The sequence below is a fragment of the Macaca nemestrina genome, chromosome 10 (genome assembly GCF_043159975.1).
Source record: "Macaca nemestrina isolate mMacNem1 chromosome 10, mMacNem.hap1, whole genome shotgun sequence".
NCBI lineage: Eukaryota > Metazoa > Chordata > Mammalia > Primates > Cercopithecidae > Macaca > Macaca nemestrina.
Genome location: NC_092134.1, coordinates 136,372,798 through 136,385,604, shown reverse-complemented (window position 1 = coordinate 136,385,604; position 12,807 = coordinate 136,372,798). Strand labels below are relative to the sequence as shown.

General features: G+C 45.5%; 1 protein-coding gene across 4 annotated transcripts in view; it reads left to right on the top strand.

Moving 5' to 3' along the window:
- The window catches only part of CD4 (CD4 molecule), a 33,305-nt gene that overhangs the window by 16,697 nt on the left and 3,801 nt on the right, over positions 1–12,807 (top strand). For 3 of the 4 annotated variants that reach the window (XM_011745628.2, XM_011745629.3, NM_001305921.1), the window contains 3 exon segments: positions 9,928–10,086; positions 10,545–10,778; positions 11,843–12,190. In XM_011745628.2, coding sequence (XP_011743930.2) covers positions 9,928–10,086; positions 10,545–10,778; positions 11,843–12,190 — 741 coding nt within the window. 4 annotated transcript variants of the gene reach the window in all.

Below are 12,807 nucleotides of genomic sequence, written 5' to 3'. Positions count from 1 at the left end.
GCAGAGATAAGACAAAGATGTCTGCTCTTACTACTCTTATTCAACATGGTACTGCAATCCCTTACCGGTGCAATAAGGCAAGAAAATGAAATAAAAAGAAAACTTGTCAGAAAGGAAGAAATAAAACTGTTCCTATTTGTGGATGACATGATTACATAGAAAATCTCAAAGAATCTACAAAAAAACCTCTTAGAATTAATAAATGAATTCATCAAAGTTGCAGAATATAAGATAAACATACAAAAATCTATTGTATTTCTATATATTAGAAAGGAATACGTGTACATAGAAATTAAAGCTACAATACCATTTATAATTGCTCAAAAAGGCGAAGCATGGTGGCTCACACCTGTACGTCCTGCACTTTGGGAGGCCAAGGTGGGAGGATTGCTTGAGCCCAGGAGTTCAAGACCAGCCCAGGCAACATAGTAAGACCCTGTCTCTACAAAAAGTAAAAAATTAGCTGAGCATAGCCGGGCATGGTGGCTCACACCTGTAATCCCAGCACTTTGGGAGGCCAAGGTGGGTGGATCACGCGGTCAGGAGATCGAGACCATCTTGGCTAACACAGTGAAACCCCTTCTCTACTAAAAACACAAAAAATTAGTTAGGCGCAGTGGCAGACACCTGTAGACCCAGCTCCTCAGGAAGCTGAGGCAGGAGAATGGCATGAACCTGGGAGGTAAAGCTGGCAGTGAGCTGAGATTGTGCCACTGCACTTCAGCCTGGGTGACAGAGTGATACTCCGTCTCAAAAAAAAAAAAATTAGCTAAGCATAATGGTGTATGCCTGTAGTCCCAGCTACTGGGGAGGCTGAGGTGGGAGGATTGCTTGAGCCTGGGAGGTCAAGGCTGCAGTGAGCCATGATCACACCACTGCTTTCCAGCCTAGGTAACAGAGCAAGACCCTATCTTAAATTAAAAAAAAAAAAAAAAAAAAAAAAAAAAAAAAAAAAAAAAGAAAAGAAAAGAAAAAAGAAAGAAAGAAAGAGAAAAAAAATACTTAGGTGTAAATCTAAAAAACATGCATAGGGCCGGGTGCAGTGGCTCATGCCTGCAATCAAAGCACTTTGGGAAGCTGAGGCTGGTGGATCACTTGAAGTCAGGAGTTTGAGACCAGTCTGGCCAACATGGTGAAACCCTGTCTCTACTAAAAATGCAAAAATTAGGCAGGTGTTGTGGCGCATGCCTGTAATCCCAACTACTTTGGAGGCTGAGGCAGGAGAATTGCGTGAACCCTGGAGGCAGAAGTTGCAGTGAGCCAAGATAGAGTCACTGCACTACAGCCTGGGCAATAGAGTAAGAGTCTGTCTCAAAAAAACAAAAACAAACAAGCAAAAAAAACCAAAAACAAAAACAAAAAACAAAGATATTGAATTTATATGCTAAAAACTACACAATGCCGATTAAAGAAGTCAAAGAAGACCTAAATATATGGAGAGACATACTATACTCATGGATTGATGGACTGGAAGACTTAACATAAGAAAAATATCAATTTTCCCAAAATCTATATACAGGTTTCATCCAATTCCTATAAAAATACCAGCAAGATTTTTTATAGATATAAACAAGTTGGCCAGGTGTAATGGCTTACACCTATAATCCTAGCACTTTGGGAGGCTGAGGTGGGAGGATCGCTTGAGCCCAGGTGTTCAAGACTGCAGTGAGCTATGATTGTGTCACTGCATTCCAGCTGGCACTCCAGCCTAAGTGACAAAGGGAGACCCTGTCTCAAAAACAAAAGCAAAATAATTTTGCTCTGCAAAAAGGGGCTGGGCACGGTGGCTTACTGCTGTAATCCCAGCACTTTGGGCAGCTGAGGTGGGTTCATCACTTCAGCTCAGAAGTTTGGCACCAGCCTGGGCAACATGATGAAACCCTGTCTCTACAAAAAAATAAATAAATAAAAGTATATATATATATTATTTATTTATATATTATATATTTTATATATTATATATTTTTATATATTTATATTTAATATTTTAAATTAAATATATGTTTATATATCAAATATATTTATATACTTTATATTTTTGTTTTTATTAAATTTATTAAATATAAATATTATATATAAATACATAAATATATTTCTGTATTTATATTTAATATTTAATATATTTATATATTTTGTATATTATATTATATATATATAATATATTTATAGCTGGGTTTGGTGGAGTGCACCTGTATTCCCAGCGACACAGGAGGCTGAGGTGGGAGGATCACTGAGCCAGGGAGGCAGAGGTAGCAGTGAGCCAAGATGTTGCCTGGTTGCCCGGGCAACAGAGTGAGACCCAATCTCAAATAAGAAGAAGAATAAGAAAAGACAGTTTACAGAATATAAGAAAATATATCCATAATCCACATACTCAACAAAGGACTGGTATCCAGAATATGATAAACAACTCTCAAAACTCAAAACCAAAAAAACGATTCAATTAGAAAACAGGCCCAAAAGGACATACAGTTGGCAAATAAGCACATGAAAAGCTGTTCAACATCATTAATCATTAGGGATATGTACATTAAAACCACAATAGGCTATCACTAAACCTATCAGAATGGCTAAAATTAAAAATTGGAACACCACCAAATGCTGATGAGGATGTGGAGAAACGGGGTCATTCTTCCAATATTGGTGGGAGACTAAAATGGCATAGCCACTCTGGAAAACAGTTTGATAGTTTCTTATAAAACAAAACATGCAACAACCCAGCAATTGCACTCCTAGGCATTTATCCCAGAGCAGTGAAGACTTACGCTCACACAAAAAGCTGTACACAAATGTTTATAGTAGCTTTATTCACGGTAGCCAACAAGTAGAAACAATCTAGATGTCCTTCAACTGGGGAATGATTATATCCATACCACGAAATACTTTTCAGCAATAAAAAGGATGAATTACAGTACACACCACAACCTGGATGAATCTCCAGGGACTTATGCTGAGTGAAAAAAAGCCAATCTCGAAAGGTAATATGCTGTATTAATCCATTTATATAACATTCTTAAAATAACTAATTATAGAAATGGAGAACAGATGAGTGATTGCCAGGGTTTAAGGGGCTCAGGGATGGGGAGGGGAAGGGGATGGCTACAAAAAGCAACAACCTTTATGGAGCTGGAAATGTTCTGTATCCTGATCGTGTCGATGTCAGCATCCTGGTTGTGATATAGTACTACAGTTTTGCAAGATATTACCATTAGGGTAAACTGGATAGAGGGTACATAGGGTTTCTCTTTATTACTTCTTACAACTGCAAGTGAATCTACATTTATCTCAAAACAATAAGTTTAATTTAATGCCAGGTGTGATGGCTCACATCTGTAATCTCAGCACTTTGGGAGGCTGAGATGGATGGATGGCTTGAGGCCAGGAGTTCGAGACCAGCCTGGCCAACATGGCGAACCCGGTCTCTACTAAAAATACAAAAATTAGCTGGGTGTGGTGGCACATGCCTGTAGTCCCAGCTACTCGGGAGGCTGAGGCAGGAGAATTGCTTGAACCCAGGAGGTAGAGGTTGCAGTGAGCCGAGATCACACCACTGCACTGTAGCTTGGGCAACAGAGTGAGGCTCTTTCTCAAAAAAAAAAGAAAGAAAGAAAGAAAGAAAGCAGGTAGGGCCAGGAAAGTGTTGAGTCTGTATAATTTTTGTAGTTCAAATAACTAACCTAAAAAGTGAAGATTGGCCAGGCGCAGTGGCTCACGCCTGTAATCCCAGCACTTTGGGAGGCCAAGGCGGGCGGATCACAAGGTCAGGAGATCGAGACCACTCTGGCTAACACGGTGAAAGCCCGTCTCTACTAAAAATACAAAAAATTAGCTGGGCTTGGTGGCACCCGCTTGTAGTCACAGCTACTTGGGAGGCTGAGTCAGAAGAATCACTTGAACACAGGAGATGAAGGTTGCAGTGAGCCGAGATCACACTATTGCACTCCAGCCTGGGTGACAGAGTGAGATTCTGTCTCAAAAAAAAAAAAGTGAAGATTATCTTTTTTTTTTTAAATTTTTCTTCTTTTCCTTCCCTACTTTGTGAGATAATTTTCTTCTTTTTAAAAAGTCGAGAGCTTACTTCTCTAAATAAAGATTATCTTAAAACAACTTAGAAATGTATATTGTTAGTATTTTCTATTTCATTATAAGTTATTTGTAAATATTGGTTTTGGTGCTAACCTAGAATTCCATCAAATTAATTGTCCTCTAATATACAGCCATTATCATTTTGTCTAACATTGTATCTTATTAACAATGCTATAAGTATTATTTTTGTACCTAAATTATGGTTTGCATTTTAAAATTATTGTTTTAAAGATAAAGTTCCAGAAATGAAATTAAGGATATGAACTTTTTGAGCACACCTTGTCAGCACTGAGTTGTATTATATAAAACTTTTTTGGGGGGGCAATTTTATAATTGAAAAATATATCATTGTTTTAATTTGCATTTCTTTCACTGCCTATGAGATTAAAACAATGCTCTACTTTCTAAAAACTCTTAAGTCTTTTGTGTTGATGCTTTTGTTCTGTTTCTATGGATCTCATCTTCCTTCAGAACAGCTCCCCTTCCCAACTTCCTGATTTCTAACAATAACAGTATCACCCCCAATTTCTGAAACACAGAGTCATGTTTTTTGTTTTGTTTTGTTTTGAGATGGAGTTTCACTCTTGCTGTCCAGGCTGGAGTGCAATGGTGCGATCTTGGCTCACCGCAACCTCTTCCTCCCAGGTTTGAACGATTCTCCTGCCTCAGGCTCCCAAGCAGCTAGGATTACAGGCATGCGCCACCATGCCCGGCTAATTTTTATATTTTTAGTAGAGACAGGGTTTCTCAATGTTGAGGCTGGTCTCGAACTCCTGACCTCAGGTGATCCGCCTGCCTCGGCCTTCCAAAGTGCTGGGATTATAGGTGTGAGCCACCGCGCCTGGCCACAGAGTCATGTTTTTTTCTCTGCTTCAATCCCTGTTTCCCATCATCATCAACTATGACCATTCCTTGCTTTGAAAGTATTTTGGGCCGGGCATGATGGCTCCTACCTGTTGTAATCCTAGCACTTTGGGAGGCTGAGGCAGCAGGATCACTTGACCTCAGGATTTCAAGACCAGCCTGGGCAACATGGTGATACCCCACTTCTACAAAAAATACAAAAGTTAATGGGGAGTGGTGGCACAGGCTTGTAGTCCCAGTTACTTGGGGGACTGAGGTGGGAGGATCGCTTGAGCCCACAAGGTAGATGTTGCAGTGAGCCGTGATTGCACCACTGCACTCCAGCCTGGGTGACACAGTGAGACCCTGTCTCAAAAAAAAAAAAAAAAGGTTCTAATTTCATCCTCTTCTTTGTTCCCATGGGAATACCACCATCACCAGCCAAGCCCCACATACCTCCCACCTGGATTACAGTGAGCTTCCGGGTAATGGATTACAGTGAGCTTCCGGGTAATTTGGTCTGCTACTAGTCTCACCTACTCACCTACTTGGATTTCCCTTCCTCCTGCTGCAGCATTGCCTTCCAAAGTCATGCTTTGCACATGCCACGTCTTAGCTCATTAGACTAAGCCTATAAGCCTCTGCAGGACCTTCACCATCTCGGGGCCACTGCTCACAGTTTCCCAGCGGAAAACTCCGCACCCAGGAGGTTTCCCCACAGTTTGCCTGTGCTGCCTCTCTGGAGCTTTCCCCCTTCCTGTAATGTCCTTGCTGCTCCCCATCTCCTCTAGTCTATTGCCTATGCCTTTTTTTTTTTTTTTTTTTTCCTTTTTTTGAGACGGAGTCTCTCTCTCGTCCAGGCTGGTGTGCAGTGGCGTGATCTTGGCTCACCACAACCTTCATCTCCCAGGTTCAAGGGATTCTCCTGCCTCAGCCTCCCGAGTAACTGGAATTACAGGCGTGCATCACCATTCCTGGCTAATTTTTCTATTTTTAGTAAAGACTGGGTTTCACCATGGTGGCCAGGCTGGTCTTGAACTCCTGACCTCAGGTGATCTGCCTGCCTCGGCCTCCCAAAGTGCTGGGATTACAGGCGTGAGCCACCGCACCTGGCCACAGGTCTATACCTCTTTTAAGTCTTCATTCAATACTGGTTGTCCCATGAATTTGTCCCAGACTCACTCATATGCTTAGACCTTTCCTATTATCTTGCTGTAGCTTTTTCAAAGTATGGGACAGCATGGACAAGCAGGCCATGGTTTTCCTTTTAAGAGAAGCAAGGAGGCAGAGTTATTTTAGGAGGAGGCTTATACGTTTCATTTTGAACCAATCGCGTTTGGGGTGATAGCAGGATATTAACATAAATTTATTACTTGGACCATTGGAAATGTGTGCCTAGAATTGAGGAGATAGGTCAGGGCTGGCAGTAACAACTTGGCCACCGTCTGCAGACCTGACTGGGGATGCGGTGGAATTGAGAATGTCTGTAGAAATGAGGAAGAGGACCAAAGACAGTCTGGGACAACACCTAAATGTAGCTGTCAGAGCAAAAGTTCAAGATGAAGAAAAACGAATCATTCTTAGAAATGGAGGAGAGAAGCAAAAGAGGCGGAGCAAAGTGGGGCGGAATCAGAGTAGGCCACGCTTCTAAGAAGTTTGGTAAAGGAATTGTGAAAGGAATGTAGTTGAATTTCAGGGTAAGCTGGGGAATTAAAGCAGTGTGTAGATCCAGGGAAACAGCAAGTAGGGCAGGAACCACTGAAGGAACAAATAAAGGGGGAGGGTGGGTCCGGGTTGTCTTGAGTAGGGACATCTAAAAAAAAAAAAAAAGAGTGAAACTGAAGGTGTGGGGTGGATTGGGTGCCTGCCGTGCCCCGGGGAAGCTTGGGGCAACTGTGTGCCGAGGCTGTGAGGTTGTCTGGAAGAGGCTCCTGGACAGTGAGAGCTGAGCAGTGGGGAAGAGGACTGTGTGGTCTGGAAGAGGAGAGAAAGGAGAGTGAGCGGCTGAATGGGTATCCAGGCTCCCACACCAAGGCAGAAAGAGGGAGAGGGCCTAGGCATCTCAGGGAGGCAGAGGTAGTGCCAAGCAGGCTGAGAGGCTTTAGTCTTTAGCCACTTTTGCCCCATTCCTCCAAATATACATTCTAAGTAAAAACAAAGCAATGCAGAACTGTTTGCTATGTAAATTTAGATTCTAAAGCCCTGTTCTATAGAGATTCTGGAGCTGCCACCGCACCCCAGAAAACGGACAGCTAAAGAGAAAACTTCCCTTGGTGATGGGTATTAGATTTTACAAGAAGAGGCCAAAGGAGACACATACTTATGCCTGAAGAACTTTCCAGAGATAGCATTGCATAGTGAAACAGCCTGAATTATTTTTATTTTTAAAAACATTTTTTATTTTTATTTTTTTCTGAGGTAGAGTCTCACTCTGTCACCCAGGCTGGAGTGCAGTGGCGTGATCTCGGCTCACTGCAATCTCCGCCTCCCGGGTTCAAGCAACTCTCCTGCCTCAGCCTCCCAAGTAGCTGGGATTACAGGCATGCGTCACCACGTGCCAGCTAATTTTTTTTTTTTTCTAGTTTTAGTAGAGATGGGGTTTCACCATGTTGGCCAGGCTGGTCTTGAACTCGTCACCGCAAGTGATCCACTGCCTTGGCCCCCCAAAGTGCTGGGATTTCAGGCATGAGCCACTGCACCCGGCCAAAAATTTCTTTTCTTTAAGATGAGGCCTCTGTTGCCCAGGCTGGAGTGCAGTGTCACAATCATAGCTCACTGTGACTTTGGACTCCTGGGCTCAAGCAATCCTCCTGCCTCAGCCTCTCAAGTAGCTGGGATTACAGGCACCCACTCCCAGCTAATTCTTTTAAAATAATTGTTTTTAGAGATGAGGGTGTCTATTTGCTGCCCAGGTTGGTCCCAGACTCCTGACAGGCTGCATTTTAATCCTAGCTCCACCACTTAGGGGAGTCAAAATTCAAAACGCAGAAAAGGGCATATACGCTGGGCGCAGGGGCTTACACCTGCAATCCCAGCAATTTGGGAGACTGAGGTGGGCGGGTTGCTTGAGGTCAGGAGTTCAAGACCAGCCTGGGCAATGTGGGAAAACTTGTCTCTGCTAAAAATACAAAAATTAGCCAGATGTGGTGGTGCACACCTGTAATCCCAGCTACTCCGAAGGTTGAGGCAGGAGAATCCCTTGAACTCAGGAGGCAGAGGTTACAGTGAGCAGAGATCCAACACTCAACTCCATAAAAACAAACAAACAAACAAAAAGAAAGCAGGCTGGGTGTGGTGGCTCACTAATCCCAGCACTTTGGGAGGCCAAGGTGAGCAGATCACCTGAGGTTGAGCATTCGAGACCAGCCTGACCAACAAGGAGAAACTCTGTCTCTACTAAAAATACAAAATTAGCTGGGCTTGGTTGCACATGCCTGTAATCCCAGCTACTCGGGAGACAGAAGCAGGAGAAGTGCTTGAACCTGGGAGGCGGAGGTTGCAGTGAGCCAAGATCGTGCCATTGCACTCCAGCTTGGGCAACAAGAGCGAAACTCCATCTCAAAAAAAAAAAAAAAAAAAAAAAAAAGCAAAGGGCATATAGTGAAAAGCTTTCTTCCTACACATGAGTATTCACTTCCTCTTCCTAGAGGCAACCAAGGTTATCTGTGTGTGTGTGTGTGTGTGTGTGTGTGTGTGTGTTTTGAGACAGTCTCACTCTGTCACCCAGGCTGGAGTGCATTGGTTCGATCTCACTGCAAACTCTGCCTCCCAGTCTCAAGCGATGCTTGTGCCTCAGCCTCCCAGTTTTTTTTTTCTTTTTTTTTCTTTTTAAACAGGGTCTCATTCTGTCGCCCAGGGTGGAGTGCAGTGGCACGATCATAGCTCACTGCAGCCTCGACCTCCCGGGTCAGGTGATCCTCCCACCTCAGCCTCCGGTGTAGCTGGGGCTACTGGTATGCACCACCACACCCAGTTAATTTTTCTTAGTCTCGTTCTGTCACCCAGACTGGAGTGCATTGGTGCCATCTCATTTGTTTCACAGCAACCTTTGACTTCTGGGCTCAAGCGATCCTCCCACCTCAGCCTCCTAAGGCGGCTAATTAAAAAAAATTTTTTTTTTTAGAGATGGGGTTTCGCCATGTTGCCCAGGCGGATCTCGAACTCCTGGGCTCAAACAATCCTTCCACCTCGATCTTTCAAAGAGCTGGGATGAGAGATTTCCACCATGCCTGGCCTCAGTTTCTTTCTTTTTTAATTTTTTTTTTAGACGTTATAACTCTTTTTAATGGCCTCATTTTGTTATGTTTAATTCGAGAAATATTCTTTTCATATACAAAGAATATATTTTCTCTCCCTTTAAAAACAAATAGTAGACTGTTTAATACCTTGCTTTATTCAGTTAGTGATGTTTCTTAGATACGGTTCCAAATCAGTATACAAAGCACTTCCTCTTCCTCTCTTCCGGCTACATAGCAATCCACTGAATGGGTGAGCTATGAGCTATTTAACCTATTCTTTATTGATGGACATTTCGCTTTGTATATACATTTGTAATTCTGATATATAGTACAAATCACCCTCCAAAGAAATTGTACTGGTTTCTTCTCCTACAATGTGTGAGAGTTGGGTAATTACTTAATCTCAGTGTGTGAGTCTCAGTTTCTCTATCTGTAAAATAAGCAAAACAGTGTTGACAATATCTATTTCTTGGAATTATTGTGGAGATTACTGAGATGATGCATGTAAAGTATTTGGCATGTAGGAGTTGGTGCTCTCCAAATAAGGATATGATTTTATTTGTATTTGTGAGCCACTGTCCCAGCCAGGTAAATGGATATGATGAGACCTCCTTACCAGACTGGGTTTCTCTGATTAGAATGAGGAGCAGATGTTGCAGGAAATTAGCAATTGAGATCAGAAGAGCTGTGGGCATTCTCTTGCCAGAGGTGCCATGTCTCCAAGGCACCTCAGCCTCTCCCATTTGTCTTCTGCTCCCAGGTCCATCCAAGCTGAGCGATCGTGCTGACTCAAGAAAAAGCCTTTGGGACCAAGGATGCTTTTCCATGATCATCAAGAATCTTAAGATAGAAGACTCAGATACTTACATCTGTGAAGTGGAGAACAAGAAGGAGGAGGTGGAATTGCTGGTGTTCGGATGTGAGTGGGGCAGGTGGGGACGAGGATACCTCCTGGCTGGTTCTCTTCCCCACTACTCCCACCCCTGCACCAAATCCAGCCTGAGCTGGTGATACCGCAGCAGCCCCAAGAGGACCAGGCTGTCAAACTGGCCTCCGAATCTCTTCAAAGCCCTTTTGATTAGGTGGGGGATGGTGGTGGGCGGAGGAGGGAAGAGGCCTTGGGAAAAGGAAAGAAAAGGGAAGGAAGCAAGGGAAGGAGAGAGAGAGACTGGGGAAGAGAGGATGAGGGGAGAGGAGGAAAGAAGAGAGAGAGGAGGGGAGAGGGAAACCCTGTCTTGGCTGGGGGTGGGCAGCTGGGTGCTGGGAGGAAGGAGATGTTGGGATGGAGATAATGGAGAGATGTTCTTGGTTTCCTGTCCTCTGCCCTTCTCCTTGGGGATGGTATGTGTGTGACACAGCTGGCCTTTCCCTCCACAGTGACTGCCAACTCTGACACCCACCTGCTTGAGGGGCAAAGCCTGACCCTGACCTTGGAGAGCCCCCCTGGTAGTAGCCCCTCAGTGAAATGTAGGAGTCCAGGGGGTAAAAACATACAGGGGGGGAGGACCCTCTCTGTGCCTCAGCTGGAGCGCCAGGATAGTGGCACCTGGACATGCACCGTCTCGCAGGACCAGAAGACGGTGGAGTTCAAAATAGACATCGTGGTGCTAGGTAAGGGAAGCCCCTCTGCCCGCAGTCTCCTCCCTGCCCCGGAAGCTGACAGCCCCTCCCTCTGCTCTCACTTCCCTGCTTCTGGGTCTGGTGCTGGGAGGTCAGGAGTGGAGAAGGCTAGGTCCCCTAGAGCTGAGGCCATTCTTGAAGGACTCACTGGGACCCTCATTATCAGGGGGCTGATTGACAGCCACCCCTCAGTGTGGTGGACATGGAGAAAGGAAGGGCTGGGGAAGGTAAGGATGCTAGAGGCCCCAGTCTCCTCTGGAGGCCCCAAAGGATGAATGTCAGGGCGTTTACTTTCTTTGTTGCCTCAGCTCCCCACCCCTACCAAGTCGGCAAATCCACTTACTCACGGACACTAACACCAGCAAGCCGACCCTGATGATGTTCTATGTTGTACCTCTGGACCCCTGAGTCAGGCCACTGTGGAGAGACCGAGGTCCTACCCCAGATCCTGTCCCCTGGGTGCTTATGGGACATAAGGTAGTGTAGTGTGCCAGTTTAGTGCATGGACCCTGATTGAAATCCTGGTTCTGCCACAACCATGTGACCTTGGGTGAGTTACTGAACCTCTCTGCACCTTGGTTTCAGCCTCTGTGAAATGGGGATGATGTTAACTGCCATAGTGCCTACCTTGTATTAAGTTGAGGACTGATACACGCAAGGCACTAAAAATGGTGCCTGGCACAGAGTAAGCCCTAGTTAAAGTTAAGTGTTCGTTCTTATTTTGTGAAGGGTGATGAGTTATGGCTCTAAGGAGTGGAGGCCAAATGGCTTCTGTGGTCCAGGAATCCTGAGGACAGCAAGGATCCCCTGTGGCTGGGCTGTTCTGTGATGGCTTCTGGGAGGAGAGAGGTGGTCTGCTATAGGAAAATGCTGGGTGGAAGAGGGGAGAGAAGGCTGGAGAGGTAGGAAGGAACTGAAGCATCTGAAATGACAAGGTGGGTGTCTGTTCTCATCGGGTCCCCTTCCATCTCCCTGCTGCCCCCGCAGGCCGACCCCACTCGTGCAGTCTCATCTTCCTATCTCCTCACTCGGGGTCTCTCCCTTCCCACCTCCAGCTTTCCAGAAGGCCTCCAGCACAGTCTATAAGAAAGAGGGGGAACAGGTGGAGTTCTCCTTCCCACTCGCCTTTACACTTGAAAAGCTGACGGGCAGTGGCGAGCTGTGGTGGCAGGCGGAGAGGGCCTCCTCCTCCAAGTCTTGGATTACCTTCGACCTGAAGAACAAGGAAGTGTCTGTAAAACGGGTTACCCAGGACCCCAAGCTCCAGATGGGCAAGAAGCTCCCGCTCCACCTCACCCTGCCCCAGGCCTTGCCTCAGTATGCTGGCTCTGGAAACCTCACGCTGGCCCTTGAAGCGAAAACAGGAAAGTTGCATCAGGAAGTGAACCTCGTGGTGATGAGAGGTGAGGGGCCAGGCCAGGGAGGGGCAGGCAGGGGAAGGAGGTGGAGGGCCCTGGCCCAGGGCTCCCTCTGAGGCAAGCCAGGCCCCAAGAGGGGATGCCTAGGCCCTGGTTACCTGGATGAAGTAAGGGAGGGCCCTTTGGGTTTGGGGCTGGTTTTGAGCTGAGACATCTATGAGCCGGCGTGGGGCTGGCTTCACTGAAGATCCGCAAACCACTTGGGCTAAGAACCGGGGTTCCCGTTCTGCCTGTGACCAACCCTTTGTGACCCTGACTAAGCCCCCTCCCACTTCAGGCCTGCTTCCTGACCTGTCTAATAAAGATAATGAAATCTGCTCTCTGTAGGATAGTAATGATGATAATGTCAAGCTCCAAGTTGAGTTTCTGGCTTCCTTATCTCCTTATCATCATAACAACTCCACAAATAATAATGGCTAACACTTAATGCTCAGCACCGGCCGGGCCCCATCCAGACACTACATGTATGTCTGCTTTTACTACTGTCCGCAGGTTGTTCAGTCCCTTGCCCAGAGGCACTCAGCTGCTAAGCAGCGGAGCTGGGATTCAAATCCAATACCACTGGACCCCAAACGCTGTTTTTCCTCATACGACTGCATGAA